The 23,574-nt window shown below is 39.0% G+C and overlaps 1 protein-coding gene across 5 annotated transcripts in view; it reads right to left on the reverse strand.

Moving 5' to 3' along the window:
• Positions 1-609: 609 nt before the first annotated feature.
• SMAD1 (SMAD family member 1) overlaps positions 610-23,574 on the reverse strand; it is a 75,600-nt gene continuing 52,635 nt past the window's right edge. For all 5 annotated transcript variants that reach the window (XM_077755921.1, XM_077755918.1, XM_077755917.1 and 2 more), the window contains 5 exons: positions 17,934-18,191; positions 15,271-15,387; positions 11,935-12,156; positions 5,555-5,811; positions 610-1,963 (listed from right to left, as the gene is read on the reverse strand). In XM_077755921.1, coding sequence (XP_077612047.1) covers positions 1,820-1,963; positions 5,555-5,811; positions 11,935-12,156; positions 15,271-15,387; positions 17,934-18,191 — 998 coding nt within the window. In that variant the 3' untranslated portion in view covers positions 610-1,819. The remainder of the gene's footprint in view (positions 1,964-5,554; positions 5,812-11,934; positions 12,157-15,270; positions 15,388-17,933; positions 18,192-23,574) is intronic.

A 23,574-nucleotide genomic window follows, 5' to 3' on the forward strand; every position in this document is an offset into this window, starting at 1 on the left:
TAGTTGGGGGCAGAAACGGGGCTGGGGTGAACAACGTGGGAAGGATGTATCAACTTATAAAGAAGAAAGGGTGGCATCGATGCGGCCAGGGAAGAATCTAAGTCTCCTCAAGACTGTGTCCTTCGTGGGTAAGCTGTTTGGGGCTGGGGTGGGGGATGCGAGAGAGGGTGGGAGAGGGGACGGCGGATTCCTGTAGGAGGTGGAGCGGCAAGTGAGCACCGTCTGGTTGCAGTTTTGGGCTCCCGTTGCTTTCTTTGTGCCACTATTACACTTGCTTTTTTGTGTGAGGTTGGAGATGCTGGTATTTTTGGGTGAGTGAGTATTGTCCATCTAGTATTGTTGGTGCTGCAATTCCTCACAGGTATATCTAAAATTCCAAACTTTGCTAGTTTTTCCTTAATTTCCAAAGTTCCACATGTCCTTTCTTTTCTGATTTAAAGGGGCTCTGCCCTCTTTGTGACTCAGTTTCCCTGTGTCTGTGTTAGTAATTTAGTTTGTTATGTTTGGCAAAGCATACTTGAGAGAAATATCTCCGAAGCTCAGAAGTGAATCTGACTGATCACAAAAGCTAGCGTGTGGAATAAGGAAACAACACATTTTTAATCAAAGTAAGCAATAATGACAGGTTTATTTAAAATTTCCAGTAGAGAAAACCCACTAGTTTTGGAATAAAAGTACTCAATGTACGAGAGCGTAGGTGAATATAAAAGATTAGCAGAAGAAAAATAAAACCAAAGTACAAAAAAATTCTTAAAAGTTTGAAATGGATTTAAACAGGGATGTTCTTTAAATCCTCCAAATATTAAACAGTTGGTGAACAAGTCACTTGAAAATTAAAGCCTGTTTCTGTAAATTCCATAAAAACTGCTTATTAAATTGAAGCACTCCATATGGTTGGTATTGAGACATATAGGCAGTCGATTTCAGAGTAGCAGGAATTACTCATTCGCTCTCACAGTTACTTGAATTAACCAGCTGCATAACTGCTTTTTGGAGAGAATGGGATAGAAGGTGCAAAAAAAAGGTAGGATAAAATCTCTAAAAAACTGAAACACAGCAAAATTCAGACATCGGTTTGTTTCTTGAAAGCCACAAACTGACTTTTTACAGTATATTCTACATTTGCAGCTGTCATTTCCCTTTCCCCCACCCCCTCAAATACTCCTAAATCCACTAGTCTAATCAATTCTTAACTTCCAAATATTCTGTACATATATATTTAGCAAAGAGCATATACCTAACATTATTCTGACAGCAGTACGGTCAGCATACAATTTTAGAAAGATTACTATGTATACCATCAGATTAAACTTTACTTAAAAAACAAACAAAACCCATTACTAAACAAATAGTTTTAAAATATGATGAAAACCCATGAAAATAAGACTCAGCATGGGTTTCTAAACCTGATAAAAACACACTTCAGAAAGACTATTAATGCTAAACTTCTGCCAAACGATGACCTTAAAGTGCCAAACAGAAAAGAATCTCTTAGGACCATTTCTCTTAGGACCAAATAGATAACTTGTCCCTGGCTTGGCCATCTCTCCTTTAACTATACACAAAGTCCTGCTAAAAGTATGCATTTTAGTTGACTTTACAATAGAATGTTACAATGTAAACTAAACAGCTTCTTGATATCGACAGTATGTTACCAAGGTTTTTGTTTGTTTGTTTCTGAATCCAACAGTTGGTCACAGAGGTCAAGTATTATCGAGGCTCGAGGCTCCTTTGTCAGTTCTTGATCTTGTCTGACTCATCCATCCTTCAAGTACATGCAAGGCTCAATAGTTTTCAAGAGGCAGAAGCCTGAGGCCGTTTAAGACACAGATGAAATAGGATTGTGAGGTGAACCCATCTGAGTAAGAACTTTATCCAGCCACTGGAGGGGGCCATGCAGGTGGATCTCAATCCAGCAGGGGGTGCTAGTGACATCCTGGCGGTGATACTCTGCTCCCCAACCCTAGAAGACACAGTGGAGGTCACTTAACTTGCTCAACTCCATGGTAAAACTTTTTAAGTGAGAAGAGTTCACGTAATCAAACACTGATTAAAGGTACAGATGCCTTTCATAAGACAGATGCTTCTGTGCACAAACGCACACACATTAGGGCAGGCAATTTCAGGTGATGGGTGTGTTCAAGGCTCCCTAAGTTCCCTTCACAGGGTCCGGGTTAAGAAGTACTGGTCTTGGAGAATGAAAGCTTCAAAATTCATTTGAAGAAGGCTGTTTTATTTAACAAAGGCACTTTTTAACTTTATTAAATTCTCATTTTATCATCAAGAAAATAACGAAAAAGTCATGTTAGACAAACTTTGTTTCTTTTCAGCCATTGAAGGTTGTCCTATCACCACAGTGCTCTTGACCTTTCAATCTCTAAGCAAACTGGCAGAGGCACATCCATCTCCAGAAAGCTATTACTGATGCCCAAGCACTGCTCTGAAGCAGCAGATTCCATCATTCATTTGTACAAGAAGGTAGTTTGCCAGACATCCTTCAGTATGACTGAATTGGGACACTAAAGTTGCAAAAGAGAAAGGTAATTTTGCAACTGCAGTGATCAAAAACTCATTGTTGTGGTGGACAATGGAAGATAAAGCTCTGATAAACCCTTGTTTCATGAGGAATGTCAGAGAAGCCTGGGTTCTATTTATCTGATACCTATCTACTCCAGGAATTTCAAGAAGTACATACAAGTGTCAGAACTTTCAGGAAAAAGTTGTGATATATGAACTGCATATGTATACACATCCATACATTTGGACATTTATCAATACACTGCGGAGTTTAATTTAAAGGTTTGTGTGCATGTTTCCTCCATTAGATAGTAAGCTCTTTGAAGGCAGGGATCAGATCTTATTTATGTCTATCTTAGACATCTAGCAGTGACTGGCACAAAGCAGAAGCTCTAGAAATACTTGTTCAGCTGAACTGACTTGGATTTTTCAGCTATATGGGGAGTTTACTGTGCAAATAATTTATAAAATGTATGTTTGAAGTCCAAGATGATCATCTTCAAAACAGTAAAAAGGCTGGCGATTAATATTATTAAAATGTTCCCTGTCATTTTTCTAAGATGCTAAGTGTGCGAGGGCAAGGTATAAAATCCTTATGGTTTAATAAGAACGCTATTGTATAAATACTATGCAAACTTTTTGTTGTAACTGTATGATACGCAGCTGCCCTTCATCATGTTAGCGAGAATTTAAAAAAAAATTTGTTTACTCTTAACTTTCCAAATCCAGCTTCCCAGCTATGTCTATTATATCTTATATTAGCCTCCATTCCAGCATATATCACATTATCTTACAGTTAACCATATACCAGGCTGTAAGCATTTGTGAAGCTAGAAACTTTAGGTGCTTTTTTCATCTTTCTATTAGTTCTCTGGAATAGTGCTTAAAATATTTGCTGAACAAATGAAATCTAATACATTTTAAATGCATATCCTCGTATCATAAACACTTTTTACTCATAAAGTTTGTTTTTACTTGTGTAAAGTAAATAATTAAAAATCTATAAAAGTAAAACCATTAAAAGTGACCACAGAAACAATATGAAATGAGTTTGAGGAGAAAGCCAACTGGAGCAGTAGAATCATAAATCCTTCTTGAGTGGTCCTTCAAGAATAAGAGACTCATCAAGGGAACTCTGTAATGATTACCACAGTTCCCAACTCTATCCACACATTTTAAAGATGAACATGAGGAGCAGCAAAGGATCCTGTGCCTTAATCACACAGTTAAAATGGCAGATAAGGGGCGCCTGGGTGCCTCAGTCGGTTAAGCATCTGGCTTCAGCTCAGGTCTTGAGTTCGAGTCCCATTTTGGGCTCTGTGATGACAGCTCAGAGCCTGGAGCCTGCTTCGGATTCTGGTCTCCTTCTCTCTCTGCCCCTCCCCGCCCATGCTCTTTCTCACTCTTTCAAAAATAAATAAATGTTAAAAAAAAAAATAAAAGCAAAAAATAAAATGACAGATAAAACTAGAACCTGGGTTTCTTGACTCTTCGTACTTTGTATGTGTGTGTGTCTCTCTCTCAAAAATAAACATTAAAAAAAAAATAGGTATACTTTCCTCCATACCAATAAAACAACAAATAAGGGGCACCTCAGTGGCTCAGTTGGTTAAAGGTCCAACTCTTGATCTCGGCTCAAGTCATGATCTCATGGTTCATGAGACAGAGCCCAGCGCCGGGCTCTGTGTTGACAGTGCGAAGCCTGTTTAGGATTCTCTCTCTGCCCTTTCCCTGCTTGCATGTGCATGATCTTTCTCTCTCTCTCTCTCAAAATAAATAAATTTAAAACAACAACAAACAAAAACCACTGCTGGCAATTCAGTCTTCATTTTAAAATTCATTTTGGCCAAAGTCAAAAATTAAACCGTGAATGTGAATAGTGCATGAGAAAGATCTTTCCAGTCCCATAGGTACACAGCATATTGGTAAACCTCTTTAAAAGGTAAAAAACCTCCTTTAATACTAAACAGGTACCAAAGTCAGCCACACACATACACACACAAAACTGCTGAATTATGTTTTGAGAAAACACCAGGAGGAAAAACTCAAAATCTGCTAATATGATTCAAGAAGTAAGAAAAAGATGATATTCAGGGAAAGCTATCTTTGATCTAAAGGATGATTAACGAAGTTAAGGTTCCAAAATTACCCTCTGTAATACATACATTACAAAACAGGTTTCACAACAAGTTAGGTGAGCTTCTGAAGAGAGGACATAAAAGGTGATTGCCTCACCAGAATATATAGTTAGTTTTGTTTCTCAAGGTAACAGAGGATGAAAATTTATCTTTGAGAATTTAGAGACAAGTCTGTCACTAGAATAAGTTACAACTCATGAAATCTAATCATTATTCGGTATTTAATTTCTTGACATTTCAATGACATCTTTAAATTTTCTTATTTCTCAGAGGTGGAAGAGAAGGCAGAAAGAGATCAATTATCGTGAGCAAAGTCTTTAACTTTCTTCATCCTCAACCCTCACAATAATCTTAGAACAAAGGTACCTACTGATCTTTGGGCAATATTAACTTCTGAATTATAGGAAAATCATGAGGTTTTACTAGAACCATTAAAAAAAAACCCTGACCTATCAAAATTAAACCTGAGCATGGTGAACTTTTATTTACAAAAAGATCACTCATTTATTGCTGAAACAAAAGCCACAAATGTTATCATCATAAAGGCACTAAAAACACAGAATGAAAAGAAAAGGAAGGGGGGGTTGTTTACCGAATTGATCTTTTAAGAAAATCGTGTGTTTAAATTATGTTATGTTAAATATACAACAAAACATATTCTTATGGTATCACTAAAATAGTGCTCATTTGAATAGGAAAAAGTTATTAAAGCCTGCTACACTGTTGACATTTAAATACAAACACTCCTATATTCTAATTGTAGCCTAATAACTGACACCCTCACTGAAATTTAAACATGCCTTGGTAATATGCTGGCTTCTATGGACATAATATCAAGAGCATATAGATTTATATACCGAGAGAAAGCACAGCAAACATGTTAAATAAAGCCCACTTACTTTTACAAAGCTCATGCGGATAGTACACATTTTAGTGAGCTCATAGACTGTCTCGAAGCCGTGGTTCACAGACTGTGCCAATAACTGAGCGAATTCTTGGTTATTAAAAATTTTCAAACTACACCCGCTAGGGATCTTGCAAACGGTAGTGGGGTGAAACCCGTGATGGTAGTTGCAGTTCCGACTTTGCACGAAGATGCTGCTGTCGCTGAGGCATTCGGCATACACTTCCCCTCCCACATAGTAAAGATGCACTCCTGTAGGAAGACAAGGAACGGAATGCATTCATGATCATTTCTCACAGCTGAGAAGCATCTGTGTCTCTTTAATATATGAATTCGCCAGGACTTAAACTTTGGCTAACTAGTTTTTCCCCAAATCTTGTACAGCAGATAAAATCTTAGTTAACCATATTAGCTAATATATTGTCCTTTTGTTAACAAGTATATCTAAGAGGTTTCTAAGAAATAATATAACAAAGGCTTGTAAAAATAAGTAGCAAAGTGCCGCAAGTTCATTTTGGTAAAAGTCTTATGCCCTATTTGGCCATGGATTGAAAGCATATTCTCACTCTAAAAATATAGTACCATAAAGCCAGTCTTTATTATGAGATTCTACACATATTCATCCTACGAGCTCTCTTTCTTGCATTTATTTTGTAGTTAAACTGTTTGAAAATGTTAAGGTAGGAGAAGGGAGAATCAAGAAAAGTACAATAGGACTAGAAAAGCACATGGAGGAGGTAGTGCTGAGAGCCAGAAGAGGTCAGGTCCAGGGGGCGGGGGGAAACTATAAAAATAATTCATACTGTGTGGAATCTGATCTCCCTGAACTACCATCTGCTCCAAACTTCTTCCTGTGACATCTCAGAGTGCCAGGAGTGTAGGAAATTGATCCTACCGAGCCTTTAAAAAAAGGAAAGGGGAGGGGGGGACATTCTGACAAAGCCCTATACCATTAAGGGAGATTACTTTATTATAGGCCACGAAGCAAAGAGAGTCCCATCCCATGTGGCTTTAAACAATCCACCTTGCAGGTAACTCCAGCATGGCTCAGCTAATGCTAAAAGTATGGTCTCCAATCCAATCCAAAATATTATGTGTTGTGTTTACACGTACGTATACAATGGCTACAACTTCTATGGCAATTATATAGCTGCTACAGCAGAAGCCCATTTTCCTGTCTGATGTAGAGAAAACAATTTAAGAGCGAGTGTGAGAGAGGTGCCCGGGTAGCTCAGTTGGTTAAGTGTCCAACTTTGGCTCAGGTCATGATCTCATGGTTCATGGGTTTGAGCCCTGTGTCAGGCTCTGTGCTGACAGCTAGTTTAGAGCCTGGGGCCTGTTTTGGATTCTGTGTCTCCCTCTCTCTCTGACCCACCCCTGCTCACACTGTCTCTCTCTCTCAGAAATAAATAAAACATTAAAATAAATATAAAGAGTGAGAGAGAGAGAGAGAGAGAGAGAGAGAGAGAGAGAGAGAGAGAGAGAGAGAGAGAATGTGTGTGTTTACTTTTTCTGATGGTACAAATGAAGAATTTTCATTTCTGAAAATTTTGAAAGCAAAACAAAACATAAAAAGTCAGAAAATATCATCACTCGTTTAGTGATGAAGAGGCAATAATTATTAACAGTTTGACACACTGTGTTTGGTTTTGAGTATTACTAAACTTTCTCTGTAAACATTCAAAGTATCTACACGATTATATGTATACAATAATTTACTTTAGTGATTCTCCTACTACTGGACCAGAGTGTTGATACTTTTTTTCTGCTGTTGTAACAATGCCAGCATAAAGTCTCTGGATAATTTTTTATAATATCCTTAGGACAGCTTCCTGGAAGTTAAATCACTGGATCAAAGGCTCCTGATTCACTTTGCCAAACGACTTTCCAAAATGCTTATATCAATTTACACCCTACCAGCAGTCTATGGGTGCCTTTCTCATTTTGCCAGTACCAATACTGAGTTTAAGACAAAAACAAATAAATTAAAATAAATTATTGTGGAAAAACAATATTGTTTTACTTTGTATGTGAGACTGGATAGGCTCTCATAGGTTTATTACCTATCTGTGTTTCTCTTATGAACTTACTGTTCATATTCCTTACCTATTTATCCCAGAGGGATAAATTTCTACCTCTCTGATCAAATGTATTTTTTTCTAGCTTTTTAATAGCTGGCCATTAAAAAACCCTCAATTATCTATTTGCATATATGAAACAAGGTCAGGGTTTCTCCCTACAGCCTCACCTAAAAGCTAACTTTGTTACTGCAGGACCATTGGAAGACGACTGATTTCTTATGCCTCATTTAACATTAATTAATTTTAAAATACAACATAGTCTCAGTTTAATTTATTCTACTGTTTTGTCTATACTGATTTAATTGTTGTTTCATAGTTGAATTAACCTAACATCAAGAAGTTTTTCTTTACTCCTCCACTAAAAAAATAAGCTATTTTCACTTGTTTAACCTGCCAGGTAATATTCAGATCATATTTTCCAACTTTCAAGAAATAACACATTGTGATTCTGGCACAGGTTGTTCTAAACCATAAACTAAATTAGGAAGAATGGATATCCTTAAGATATTCTACAATATTAAGCACTCTCTTTAAAGAATACAGACTGCTTATTTATACCCCTATATTTTGTTTCTCTCTCAGTAAAATCTGGTTTTCACTACCTAATTCTCCTGTATTGCTCAGATTATTTCCAAGTAATTACGTTTTCTGTTGCTACTGGGAACGTGTTTTCTCCTCCATTATATTTTCTAACTGGTTATTGCCAGATTAAAGAAAACTGGCATTTCACTTCTAAAAATAAATTTTTATTTAAAAAAATTTTTTAAAATGTTTTATTTATTTCTGAGAGAGACAGCATGAGCAGGGGAAGGTCACAGAGGGAGGGAGATACAGAATCTGAAGCAGGCTCCAGGCTCTGAGCTAGCCGTCAGCACAGAGCCCGATGTGGGGCTCGAACCCACAAACCACGAGATCATGACCTGAGCCGAAGTTGGACGCTTAACCAGCTGAGCCACCCAGGCGCCCCTAAAAATAAATTCTTTAAAGGTTTCTAGATAAACAACCATAAAACACAATGACCATAAGTTTTACTTATGTCAGTAATGCCGACACTGGTGAAAGAAGAAAGGCACTCATCCATGGACTTATGGTACAAGTAGAATTTAATAAAAGCTTTCTGGAAAGTAATTTGGAATAATATATCAAGAGCTTTGACCTACTAATTTCAGTTCAAGAATCTCTTCCAAGAATATTATCAATTAGTTAACCATATCATCTGCAATAATGATAGTTTTGGCTAATTTCCATTATCAATAATTCTACATTTGAATATACTAGTCGAGGGATCTGAAACAATTTTGAGTAACAGCATTCCCAGAATCCTTATTTTCTTCCAAACTAAAGAAAATTTTTTTAATGTTTATTTATTTTTGAGAAAGAGGGAGACAGAGCGTGAGTAGGGGAGAGGCAGACAGAGAGAGGGAGACAGAATCCAGAGCAGGGTCCAGGCTCCGAGCTGTCAGCACAGAGCCCAACACAGGGCTCCAACTCAACAACCCGTGAGATCATAACCTCAGCCAGTAAGACGCTTAACCGACTAAGTCATCCAGGCGCCCCTTCTTCCTAATTTTTAATAGAAATGTTCTAGAGTACAATGGCTTTTAACTACTTTGGGGTAATGATAAAAACTTGAAAAATACCTCCCTCTTAATGAAAAATACATCCCAAATGTATACAAAATTGTGTTTATGTACAATTTTCAGGGTTTACAGATCATGGAAAGATATCTATATGTTATGAACCTAGTTTCATGCATTTCATCATTAAATGTGGAACTTAGGATTTAGGTTTTGTCCCTTATTCATATTAAGAAACTATCTATCAAGTCCTGTTTGAGGAGTTGTTCCCCCCGCCCCCAGGATGGAGTGTTAAACTTTATCTCAAAATGCCTTTTAACCATTTATTAAATGACCTCTTAATTTGGTCCACTGCTCTAAACTTTATAGTAGGTCATTTAAAAAAAGTGTTTACTCTGGAAATAATTTCAAACTTACAGAAACAGAACAGACAAGAGAAACAAAAGAAGATAACCACTATCCTGATTCATTTATTGTGTCAATTTATTCCATATGTTTTATCATTTACACCTCCTTCTCTAGTTTTTCACACACACTCCCATATACATACATATGTGTATATGCATACATACATATATGTATATGCACACATATACACATATTCTGACACAAGATTTGTTTTAGATGGATATTTATATATATGCACATATGTGTGTATTTCCTAAAAATAGACATATTCTCTTACCTAGCAACAGTATAGTCAGCAATGCCAGTGTATGTAACATTGACATAATATTCTTATCTTATCTACCACTCATATTTTAACTTTGCCTGCTGATCCCAATAAGGTCCTCTGTGGTATTGTTCCCGTCTGGCACAGATCATGCTCAGGGTCAGCTTATTACAAAGCTGTCCTATCTCTTTAACCTTTTTGTTTTTTTTATGTTTATTTTTTGAAGGAGAGAGAGAGAGTGTGAGTGGGGGTGGGGAGGGAGGGAGAGAAGGGGCGGAGAGAGGGAGACAGAATCCAAAGCAGGTCCAGCCTCTGAGCCATCAGCACAGAGTCTGACGCAGGGCCTGAACTCACAAACTGTGAGATTGTGACCGGAGCCTAAGTCAGTTGCCTAACCGACTGAGCCGCCCAGGCGCCCCAGTCTACTTTCTTTTAATATGGAACATTTTCACACTTTTGTCTCTTGACATTGATATTTTAGAAGAATACAGTTCCTTTTCACCCTTTTTAATAGAATGTTCCTCATCCTGGCTGGGTTTGTCTGAAGTGTCTCCATGATGAGATTCAGATTTGCATTCTCAACCAGAATTCTACATAGGTGATGTTACTTCCTTCTCAGGGCATCACATCTGGTGGTATATGGGATCCATCTGTCTCTCGCTGGTGATGGCAATTTTGATCTCCCAGTCAAGATGCTGTCCAATGTCTCCCCTGTATAGCTACTCACTTCTATTCTCCCGTGTCTGTGAGGAGACACTGTAAAACCATGCCAATATCCTGATTCTTGCAAAAAATTCTCTCTTTAGCATCCACTGAGGATTCTTGCCTGAGGGCTGCAAAATGATGACTTTCCAACACTGGCACTCACTGTACATTTATGAACCAGCCTTCCCCATCCATTCCTTATCTAAAGAGTATTGGCATGGACTTAAAATTACTGTTATTTTTCAGTGGTTTAAAACCCATGACCATACTTAATTATTTTGTTACTGAAACTGTCCTCGAAGTGGCCAGGGGAAGCCCCGGCAGGATGTCTACTGTGACATGCCCCCATCACCGTCATAGGCATCTCTTCACTTTCAGACAGAACAAAATGTTCTAGGCTCATCTCTGTCTACCTGCTCCACACTTGGAGTCAGCCGTTTCCCCGAGGAGCCCTGAGTCCTCAGTGGGAAATGGCGTGAGAGACGATGAGCTGAGAACCAGACATGTTTATGGCTCCTGGGCATCTTTGCCTGTTGGCCTTTTCAGCAGACGGAGCAGAAACTACATCCATGTATGAACACACCTAAATATGCACACGCACATACACACACACACATATCCACAAGAACGTAAACACGTGCACACACATACATACGTGTATTATTAAATAACGATTTCACGGATACCACCACAGGGTGAATTTTTTGCCCTCCTCCACACCTTATTCCAGTGTTTCTTATTCCACAGTGAAAACCCAGGCTCCCAGTACCGTCCACAGTTAGTCACTTGCTTAATCTTAAAACTAAAAGTTCCACAACTTTTATTCAGACTGCTACTAAGCAATCAAAGCCTACTTAAATGAGCTCAGATTTGTTGACAAGCACTCTAGTCTACCGGGCCAAGACTGAAGAATCACAGCCAAATACATATTCCTAAGTTACTCTGGACTGGTTCTTTCTTCATTTTTCCCAGTGAGTTATGGTACTCATTTGAAACACATTAGGCTTACCTGTTTTAACCTGCATTTAGTGCTAGGTTCTAAGTCACTCTTTAACGGCTGTTTTGTTCTGCCCCCAAACACAAGATGGAATAGTGCCCCTCAAATCAGTATTTGAGCTGATTAACATCAATTCCTAGGAGGTGGCGGGACACAAACACTGCTGACTGAAAAGTGAATAGCTTCCTGATAATACAAACTGAAAAACGATTTGCAAACTGCAGCCAGTGTTTATTACCTGGTGTTTGCTCTGGTAGGCTGCTCCAGGAACAACTACGTCAATTCTAGGGGAACAGGGACACAACGGACAAACATTTGAAAGAGGTTCAAGCGAAAACTCACCTTTTCCAATATGCCGCCTGGTGTTTTCAATAGTGGAATTCCGGTTAACATTGGAGAGCAGCCCAAGGCAGAAACGGTTCTTATTGTTGGAAGGATCGGTGAAACCATCCACCAACACACTTGTGGAGGAGGCATGGAACGCTTCACCCACACGATTATTGAGCTCATAGTAGACAATAGAGCACCAGTGTTTTGGTTCCTCGTAAGCAACCGCCTGAACATCTGTAAGGAAGAAAACCCTACAGTCAACCTTGGCGATTGCCTCAGGTTCTCAAAAACTGAAGCTGTGTGGTAGAGCCGGCTCAGGACCCTGGAGTGCAGGTTCGGGAAGGTAACTGCGACTAGCATGTATACGGTTTCTCTGGTACATCTAAAACAGGTACTCCTCACCTCACGAAGTGTGACATTCTCCTTCAATTGGAAAATAATTTTCTCCAATTACTATCTGATAACCAAAACTCCAGCTAAGCAAGCATACCGACGGCATTTGCTGAACACTCACAATATGCTACTTGCTCTGTGATATGCCAAAATGGAAATCACCCCCACCGTAGATGCTGGCTCACCATCTAAAGAAATACAAGTGGCAAGTGAAAAACAAATGAGAAGAGAACAATCGAGGACAGGAAATGTGCCAAAGGTGCTGGCAGAAAAAGGGTGACTTTTCAACAAAGCCTTAGTAGGCCTATGCTTTTTCAAAGCAATGAAAATCGGTTTCTAATTATTGATAAGAAGTTCCCTCACTTCACATCAAGCTGCCAATAACTATCACAGCCACAGCTTTGCTCCAGTCCTTAAACGCAGGAAGAAATCTTGCCAGCTGGCCATTTTTACAGAATGAATCATATCTCTCTCATCCAGATTTCATGCTAACTTCCTTATATTTGCTTTAAGTCATGCAGAGCAGGTGTGTTTTGTCTCTCCATTCCCAGAATGGGCCAACAATGGAAATTACCCAACTTTACTGACAGGATGCAGCTTGTTAAGTCAAATCTCTTAAGACTAACAAATCTCCAAACAGAACATGCTTCTAAACATTTGCAACTAAAAGGTTCTAAAGATAAGTTCCTTCTGTAGTAAAACCTCTTATACCATGCTTTAGAGATTCCAGGAATACAAACCACGTATGCCCACTATGCCAATACGTAATGATCTGAGGTTTACGAGGCCCTGAGCATACACGCGTACAAAGAGAAAGAATATCCACATTAGAAGCATAAACTGGAACTGTTTAGGAAGAAGTACTTCTGTGTTCTTAACAACAACCTCCACAATATCACAATGCACTTTATTTTAGAATTCGGTAGGGAAAACAATCATTTAAAAAAATCCACGCACACACTAGCTGCTCTATATACTCGATCGGGGAGCCAAAAACAAGCATGCACAATCTTCTCTGTGAAGCAACTATCCCACATCAACTTGCTGTATTTCAAAGAATGAAATTTTTTTGAAATAGAAGGCTTTCATCAGCTATCAGGATTGTTCAAAATACTGTTCATTTAGGTCAGAGGATGACAAAGTTTTTCTGTACAAGACCAGAAAGATTTTGCAGGCCATACGGTCTCTACTGTAACTATTCAACTGTGCCCACATAGTGCTAAAACTGCCACGGATAATGTGTAATGGACATAGCCGTGTTCCCATAAAAATGTATTTACAAAGAACAGGCAGCAGGCTGAGGTGGCCTGTGGGCTGTAGTGTGCTGACTCCTGCTTTAGGAAAACCACCAAAGGTAAACCAGTAACAGAAAGGCCAACATTCCTTCTTCATGAAGATACTAACTATAAACTTATTTCTAATGGGGAAATTTTTAAAAGCCATTTAAAGGAAAATTCTTAAAGCAATTTAAAGACCTATTTCCTGAAATCAGACATTTTACGCTTAACAACAGCTACAGGGTCCACACGCTCATAACTGGACAGCAGCGCGGTGCCCATTCTCTCCTGCGACCCGGCTCCCCAAATACCAATTCCGAAGACCTGTGAAACACAAGTTAATTTCCCCAACCAGAAGCTTTATTTGTTGGTTCATAACTATGTTTGGGAAGATATTCTAGAGATTATCAGAAACCATAAAATAACAGAGCCAATAAAAAAGATGTAAAAATATTTTACAGATGAAAAAGGGGTACATTCAGAGACACCAGGGTGGCTCAGTCAGCTGAACGTCAGACCCTGGCTCAGGCTGTGATCTCAGTTCGTAAGTTCGTAAGTTTGAGCCCTGTGTCGGGGCTGACAGTGCAGAGCTTGCTTCAGATCCTCTGTCTCTCTCTCTACCTCTCCCACCTTTCGAAAAAAATTAACTTTAAAAATAAAAAAAATAAAAAGGTGTACATTCCAATTTATTACACTGCACATCTAAGAAAGGTTCTTTCATCATCAGATTTTAAGAACTTAAAAGATGTCAGCAATTCTGACAAAGTCTGAGAGATCTCCAGTTTTAATAAAAAAATGAGAATGAAATGAGACCTACGCCTAGTAATTAGACTGCATCAGAACTTCAACTTGTATAAAATTTATACACAGTGAAGGATCCATGCCACATGTTGAGTGTACCGTTGAGGCATTTTCCTCCACGAGAGGTGGTTTGGGAACAATTTTCTTCCACAATGTGGTGGTGACTTCCTACAGGTGCTCAGGGATTCTCCCGATACTTACTGCCCTCAGTTCTCTTCTCGGTTAGGCCACCCCACCAGCCACTGCAGACCTAGAAACACACCCGCCCTCCACCAGAAAGGTAAAGACATGACCCGACCTGCTTATAGGTTCTGCTTCTAAGCTCTTCCAGGGGAGAACAGGAAAAACACATGCCTCAACCCCCTTCTGTAACAAGGTTAGAAACAAATAAATATAGCAAGAAAGAGACAAATGTTATTAGTTCTTTCCAGTGCAGCTGTGTATGGATGAGGGCTGAGACTCTAACAACAAAGGAACCTTTGGGAAGCCTTGTTATATGAACTTCTAATTTTGGACATCACCAGTGACAGCCGCACTTCAGTAATGTTATGCTCACTGTTTCTCAATACCCCTTTGTCCTTCACTTAAAAATGTTCTTTTATCGCCAGTTCAAAATTATTAAGTATTGTGCTCAAAACAGATGACCACACAATTATACACAGGCTTTCATTAGTTAAATCAGCATGTTTGTTCTTCATATAAAAGACTTATTTGTAATCCAAAAAATTCTCTCTATCCAGCTTCTCTTATTGTGCTCTTCCTCCAACAGCTATCTTTTTACAGACTAATAAATATTTGTGAGAGAAAGTAACATTTGGACGGATAAACGTCAGATGCTACAGATGCTAAAAAGGGAATAAACAGCAATTCATTTTACCTCCTCTGTTGATTTCCGAGGGCAGTGAAGGTGCCATCATGTTTGTGTCCATTGGCTGGGAGCCATCCTGGGTCATGGGGTCCTCAGGAGGCAGGTAAGCAGGCGGTGGCGTATCAGCTGCAAAAGTTAAAAAAAAAAAAAAAAGATTTCTTTATCCTTAAATAAGCACACACACTTAAAACATGTATTCTGTGGGATTCTTAAAATCAGACTGCCATTTCAACCTCCCCATCAGAAAATGGATGCTAGGTGCTGAACTTGGTGTACACTTCCTGAAAATGACTGACATCTTGCAATTTTGTACAACCGTAGAGAAAAATCAGTGGGGGGAACAGCACTATATGCCAGTTCTAGAAGTTGTCTGCCTATCCACAATCATCCTGTCTTAAAACAATCAGAAGTGTTTAAACACGTTTTCATACAGTCCACATTAAGAGGACCTCTGCATTTCAGTTTCACTGGTGGGTAGAAAACCTTTGAAAGCTACATAGGATCTTTTAGGAAAAGGAGCTTCAGAGTTTCTTACATTAAACCCATAGGCTTTTAGGAATTTATGAGTTTCATTATAGCCAATTAGTTTATGAACTTAAACTGTTTATTTCCCATGACTTCAAGCAATCTGTTAGGACTACCTTACACTTACTTGCTTAAATAATCACTAGTTTTAAAACCTCTCGTAGCAGAATAATAGGAAATAAATCAGTTTATCACAGCTATCTTCAATTTCAGAATTTACATAGGTTTCTTCTAGAAAGCCCAAAGCCAGCTGGCAATAGAGGCAAACAACATGACTTTTGAAACAAAGAACACTAGTATAGGTCTTTTGTGTTTTCTTAAATAAAATAACGGGTATGGGTTTCCCACAAATAATCCTTGGGTGATCAAAAAAACAAGTTTCTCACTGGCTATTGTGAGCCCATCCAGCACACCAGAAAGGGCAGGGAACAAAGTTTTACCTTAGGGAACCATGAATAACTTGGAGAAGCAGCCCAGATCACTCGGGGCAACTGCTGAATACAAATAGCTAATGTTGCTGCTCCTTCACAGCTTTTCAGAGATTTCCAAAGCTGGACTCTCCAGCTGAATCACAACCCAGTAACTTCCCCCATCCAGCTGCTAACAAGCAAGGGCTCAAAGCACAAAGACAGGACTATGGGGACCTTATCTGGATGCCTTTTTCACCCTTTTCTCCAGCTTCTTTTAATTCAGCTTCTTCCCTGCAGCTGTAACACTGACTCTGCTTTACTTCCAGCCAGGAATGAAGACAAAGAGCATCCTCTGAGACCAAATCCAATAAATTTCTGCAAACGAGCTGGTAAAAATGTCCTCAGCAGCTTGTGGCACCAGCAGCACTGAGAAAGAACACCAGCTACCTCTGGGTGATGCTCGCTTTACTATCCCCACAAGTGCCTCCCCCCACCCCTGGGGGCTTTCTCTTTTCCACGTGGCCTTTGCTCGCCCTGTGCCTTAATCCCTGACAGCCTGGGACAAAGTGTAAACTCAAGCAATAATCTTCCCATTTTTCACTCTGGGGCCCACCCTGGATTTGCCACTGCTCACAAGCTTCTGAAACCATCTCTTCACCAGTAACCTGTTTATCAAACCCAACAGTTCTGGGAGAGGGTGGGGGTGGGGGGGGACAGGAAATCACCAGATGATACGGAGTCTGATTTTTAAACTAATCTATACCCCCCCCACACACACACCCACACCGCCCTGTCCTAAACAGCTTTGGATTGAAAAACAAAACAAGGCAAAATAAAAGGCTGAAAACAAAAAGAAGTAATAAATATATAAATAAAAGACAGCACTATCAAATGGGGACTGCTTTTCACTTTTTGAGGACATAACCAGCCTGTTGTCAAATTCACATTCACTTAAACCCATTTCAAGTGGTTTTATAAGCTTGCTTGCCCACCCAGTTTCCCTTCTTGAAATGTTAATCGATGTTAAGTACATCTTTGTTTAGAGTATCCTTCTTGAGGTCTGCCGGCAAGGAATTTGGCACTAATCATTTTTTGTGAGATGCTTGCTTCCTAACCTATAATTTGAAAAATATAATGTCCTAATTAATCATTTATTTTGATAAACATTACACCATCAGTCAAGTCTAAAAAAGGAGGAGAATTGTTTTTGCCTTTGCTAAGTTAAACAAGCAGATGGTCTCAGTACTTCTGCTGCATTTCCTTTGTTGCTAAAGTATATGTTTCTTGGGATTACAACACCACTCAAATGAATTTAATTAAGTGGGGGGGGGTGTGATCCCTCAGGAAGTATCTTTTCTGAGGCTGCACTTATAACAGGATTTTTTTTTTCACGTACAGCAAATGTGCACAGCACATTTTTCTCTTCCTCTCTTTTATCAAGAGCGAAGACTGTAACAATTATGCCACTCCCAGAAGGATGCAGCTGTTTCAAAACCCTTCAAAATCAGAAATAAAACTTATTCAAGCATCTGCGCCTGGCAAATACAACAGGACATTTGCTTCCTTGACTGCCAGGTCTGCCCTCGCCCACGGCGGTACCCGGCGTCTGCGAGCCGAGTGCCACGCACCAGAGCCCAAGAGCTCTGGGCGCACAGGTCCACTCAGAGTCCCCGACTCTGGCGGCGGCAGCGCGGCCCACTGCCTGAACATCACGGAACCCTGGATGTTGCGACCTACCTGGCATCTGGAAAGGGCTTCCTGGGTCGGAGCTGGTGGGGGAGTGCGGGTAGGTGCCACTGCTGCTTCCAGGGGAGTTGGGGTAGCTGCTGCTGGGGGAGTGAGGGAACGGATGGCTGTTGGGTTGTTGGAAAGAATCCGGAAAAGTGGCGTTGAGTGGCATGTGGGGCTCGTTTTGTCCTAAGTTACGGAACTGAGCTAACAGGCTGTGCTGAGGGTTATATTCACTGTGTCGTGGAACCAGCACTGGAGGAAGAACTGGAAAAGGGGAAAGAAGAGACGAAAATGAAAATGAAAATCTGTAATCATGTCACAATGGAGTAGAAACATAATCTGTAAGTAACAACAAACTGTCTGAACCCTGCCCCGCTGCCAACTCAAAAGCATCATGCAAATGAAAAGCCATTTTTCACTCAGGAATAAATGCAGTAACAAGTGGTCTCTTTAGAATCTGCCGTTGACCTATGCCTGAGACCTGTAGCACTGACATACTGCCCACGGAAAGTCTGCAAGATACCTTTTATGTTAAAAATGTTAATAGGGTTTCCCTGTTCTTAATGTTTTCATTCACTAAAAACCAAAGCACAATCAAGAACATGTACCACCACTGACAATTCCTCTTTGACAGCCCTGGTTGATAAGATGTTCCATTAAAGAGTTAATACTTATTGAACGGTTTGAATTATTCACCACTAATGTTTTAAACTGACACATTAACTCACTTTAAAACAAAAGGAGGCATAGTAAACAATGTTCAGGGGATAAATACAGTGAGCAGCATAAAATCCAAATGCCATGGAAGGCAGTTAATTAGACAAAATACAATGTTTGGTGGGACAGACTTTCCGTTGTATCCAAGTTGTCCTACTTAACAAAAATCTCTTCTCTGATGATCTTCATGCATTTAACCCACTTTCCGGTAATCCATATTTTGCCTGACAGGCAAAGGAGGAAACAGGTCCTAATATCCACATTTTGCTGATTGGATACTTAAAGTATAAAAGCCAAAAACATACAAAACAATAGAGAAGGAAAGAAAACAGCTCAAGTCATTCCTGAAGGCTCTATTAGGTACCTACGGAGTTAATAACTAGCACGGTCTGCAACCTCCAGAAACCTCTAGAGGCAAAGGGACTAGGAATTATGCTGCTAATCGAAGTGAAGGGCTGGGCAGCAAACCCTAAAGGGGCTAGATCCTCAACTTCCCACCACAGTCCCCAGATACCTCCTCTCCGGTAACACGGGCCCTGGGAACCCCTACTACACTCGCAGCCTTGGCTAGGAAAACCACCCATTTGGAAATCTGCTTGGAGGAGAGAGGAGGAGGTTTAAAATCTGCTATGGTCGCTGGGAGTTAGACTATATTCTCCCAAAGAAACAGTATTTAGTGGCATTAGGAATTAAGTAGATTTTTGAGGGCTTTCCAGGGACTATAACCTATACCATTTTTGCAGGAAAATGTGCCATGAACACTCGCATTATCACTTATTCATAAGTCAAAAACTGCTTATCTTTTATGTAAAAATAGGTTTCTGAAGATCACCAATGGTCTCTTATGCTATATCTTAAGTTGCTAATCTGTAGAAATAAGATTTACTCGCTGGAAGTCTGAGCTCAAGGCGTTGGCAGGCTGATTTCTCCTGAAGCCTCTCTTCTTGCCTTGCAGACGGCTATTTTCTTGTGTGTCCTAACATAGTTTATTTCCCCAGTGTCTCTCTGTATGTCCTAACCCCTTCTTATAAGGACACGAGTCAGAATGAATTAGAACCCTCCTCAATGGCCTCACTTTAACTTTTTCACCTATCTCCAAATACAGTCATATTCTGAGGGACTTATGATTAGGGCTTTGACATATAAATTTGGGGCGAAAGTTGTGAACAATTCAATCTAGAACACCGCACCCGGTTTTATACATTTCTTATTACATTTATAAGTATTTTATCTTTTCTGTTCCTATTTTAAATGGGAGTTGTCTCTTCCATTATATCTTCTAGCTGGTAATTGTTTCCATATATGGAGGTTATTGATATTTCCATGCTTTTATATACTGCTACCTGAATTCTTTTGTTGTCTCTGTTAGTTTTATCGATTCTTATAGAGTTCCCCATGTAAATGATCAAGTCACTAAATAGTTAAACACAATTTTCCTTTCCAATTGTTTTCTCTTGTCTAGTTGCTTTAGCTAATAGTGCTAATGTAATGTTAAAAGGTACTAGAGGGGCACCAGGGTGGCTCAGTCGGTTGAGCATCTGACTCCGGCTTGGGTCATGATTTCACGGTTCATGGGTTCAAGCCCCACATCGGGCTCTGTGCTGGCAGCTAGCTCAGAGCCTGGAGACTGCTTCGGATTCTGTGTCTCCCTCTCTCTCTGGCCCTCCCTTGCTCACACTGTCTCTCTCTCTTTCAGAAATAAATAAAACATTAAAAAATAAATAAAAGGTACTAGAGACCATGAACTTCCTTGCTTATTCCTGACCTTAGTGGAAATGCCGCTAGTGTTTCCCCATTAAGATGCTGACTTTACAACTCTGATGTATACATATTAACTATGTTAAGGAAGTATTCATACGTTCCTATGGTTTCTTAATGAGGGGTGTTTAGAGTATAACTTATATTTAGAACTTTCAGATGAATATTTATAAGTGATAGTGATCCAAGTTTGTGTGTTGTTTTTATCAGGTTTTGATATCAATGTTGTATTTTCTTCATAAATGTTTCTGTGCTCAGAAGAGTTTATGTTCTAACTAGTCTCTAAACGTTAGGTAGACTTCCAGTTAAAATTATCCGGGCTTGGTGCTTTCTTATGGAGTAGTTCCTCAATGTTCTCTCTTCATTCTATAGGAATAAATGTAAGCTTTCTAGGTCTGCTGAGGTTAATTCTGGTAGATTATACTCCCCCTGGAAAATATCCATTCTATCCAGGTTTTCAAATATACTTGCATAAAGGTATGCAAAATAATCTTACAGATAAGTTTCATATCCTCCGTATCAATAGTTGCTTCCCTCTTATTTCTTATTTTTTATATTTATGCTTTCTTCCCACCTGACTTTTCTTTCTTGATTCAATTACCTGATCCTTGGTCTTTTTTTTGGTTTGTTTTCCCAAACCGGGAAAGATTTGTTGACCTTTTTTTTTTTTTTTTAATTTTCTACTTCATTATTTTTTGCTTCATCTTTATTATCTCTTTCCTCATACTTCCTTTGATTTACTTTGTTGTTCTTTTCCTAGCCTTTTTGACTGGAAGTTTAAAATTAATCTGTCTTTATTATTTCATTTTTACTGAAATATGTGTTCAAGGCTATGAATTTTCCTCTGGTCAGTGTTTTCAATGTATCCCATAGAGTCTGATATGTAGATTTTTGGGATCATTATTTTCCATAAGTTATGTAATTTTTGTTTATATTTGCCCATTCACCTATGGGTCATTTGTTTTAAGTTTACTTATCCCCCTTTTTAGAGAAAAAAAGAATGAGAGAGAAATCCCAGGCAAGATCTGTGTGCTATCAGCACAGAGCCTGACGTGGGGCTCAAACTCACGAGTGAACTGTGAGATCATGACCCGAGCAAAAACCAAGAGTCGGATGTTCAACCTACTGAGCCACCCAGGTGCTCCTCACCTATGGGTCATTTAATAGAATAGTTTTAAAATCATCAGGTAAAAGAGCTTATTTGCTTTCAATTTCTAGGTTTATGGTATTGTCATAAGACTACCGACTGCACACTGCACTATTTCTAACTTAAGGAACTTGATATTTTCTTTGCAACCTACAACAAAATACATTTTTGTGAATGTTCTTTGCACTAGAAAAGAAGATATATTTTTTTATTATCAATGTACAGTGTTACTAGGTATCTTTAGGAGCTATGTTATTAATAATGTTGCTTAGGTCTCCTATAAAAAGTCAGCAACCTTTTTCTGCAAAGGATTAGAAGGGTAAATATTTTAGGTTTTGTGGGCTATACAGCCTGTCATAGCTATTCAACTCCACTGTTGTGGCATGAAAGTCATAGATAATATGTAAAAAACTGGATGTTGCTGAGTTAGAAAGCTTCACTTTTTTGGTTTCTTCACAGAAACAGGGAGCAGAGGGGATTTGGCCTGTGGGCAGAGTATGCAAACCTCTTCTGATATCATTTCTTATGTTTTTTTCCTTAACGACCAGTCTTATATTTACACTGCTATGTTAAACTTCCTATTGTTAGTGTGCTTCTATTTGTTTTCCCTGCCATAACCTGTAGTTTCTGCTTTATACAGGAGGTTGCTATGTTGTTTGGTACATATATGTTCATTATTAAGTGTCTTTGTTTATATCAATGCTTTTTGGTCTGAATTCTATTTTTTCTGATATCAGACTCACAACTCCTACTTCTTGTTTCTATTTGCCTGATATACCTTTGCCAACTCCTTTATTTTTAGCCCTTTAAATTACTTTTTATTTTTTGAAGGGATGGGTCTCTTGAATACAGCACTGAGTTCTCCTTTATGACCCAACTTGAAAATCTCTTCAGTTGTTGAGTTAAGCCCATTTATTGATCTGACTGATATTCTTGGTCTCAACTCTTATCATGTTATTGTATATAATAGTTATCGTCATATATTTACCGTATTTCTCTATGTGATGTTATCCTTTGCCTTCTATATTTTTATTTTATTATTTTTAAAAATGTTTATTTTTGAGAGAGAGGGAGACACAGAATCTGAAGCAGGTTCCAGGCCCTGAGCTGCTGGCACCGAGCCCGATGCAGGGCCTGAATCCACGAATGGCAAGATCATGTCCTGAGCTGAAGTCAGACACCCAACCAACTGAGCCAGCCAGGTGCACCTGTCTTCTATATTTTTAAAAGAAGTTCTAAAGATAGCTTTGTATTTCTGTTGTTGGATTATTTTTATATTTGTATTTCTAGTGTCTACAATCTTTGTTCTTTCCTTACTTAACCGTATATTTTCTAGTTGGTCAGTTTTAAATGGTATTTTTTTGATTCTCATCTATTATCTATACAATCAATGAACTTATTCTACTTTCCCCATTTTCTGTTCTTCTATTCCATTTTTAAAAAATGTTTATTTACTTCTTTTGAGAATGAGTGAGGAAGCAGGGAACGGGCAGAGAGACAGAATCCCACACAGGCTCCATGCTGTCGGCACAGAGCCCAATGCTGGCTCGAACCCACAAACCATGAGATCATGACCAGAGCCAAAACCAAGACTCACATGCTCAACCAACTGAGCCACCCAGGTGCCTCATCTTCTATTCCATTTTTAAATTTGTGCTCTTTCTACTTTGTCAGAACATCTTAAGTTTACATATTATTTTTTTCACCCATATCATCACTCTTATTTTGCCTTATCTCTACAATTTCATTAATTTTTTTCCAGTCATCTCTTAGTTGAATAACGTTATTCCATTAGATTTCTCAGGAAAAGCTCATTGTAACAGTATTCACTCTCATATATTTAAAACTTTCTGTAGTTTTTCTTTAATGTTTATTTATTTTTGAGACAGAAACAGAGTGTGAGTAGGGGAGGAGTTGAGAGAGAGGGATACACAGAATCTGAAGCAGGCTCTGGGCTCTGAGCTGTCACCACAGAGCATGACGCGGGGCTTGAACTCAACAACCTGCAAGATCATGACCTGAGCC

The sequence above is a fragment of the Crocuta crocuta genome, unplaced genomic scaffold (assembly GCF_008692635.1).
Source record: "Crocuta crocuta isolate KB4526 unplaced genomic scaffold, BGI_CrCroc_1.0 scaffold112, whole genome shotgun sequence".
In the NCBI taxonomy this organism is placed as follows: domain Eukaryota; kingdom Metazoa; phylum Chordata; class Mammalia; order Carnivora; family Hyaenidae; genus Crocuta; species Crocuta crocuta.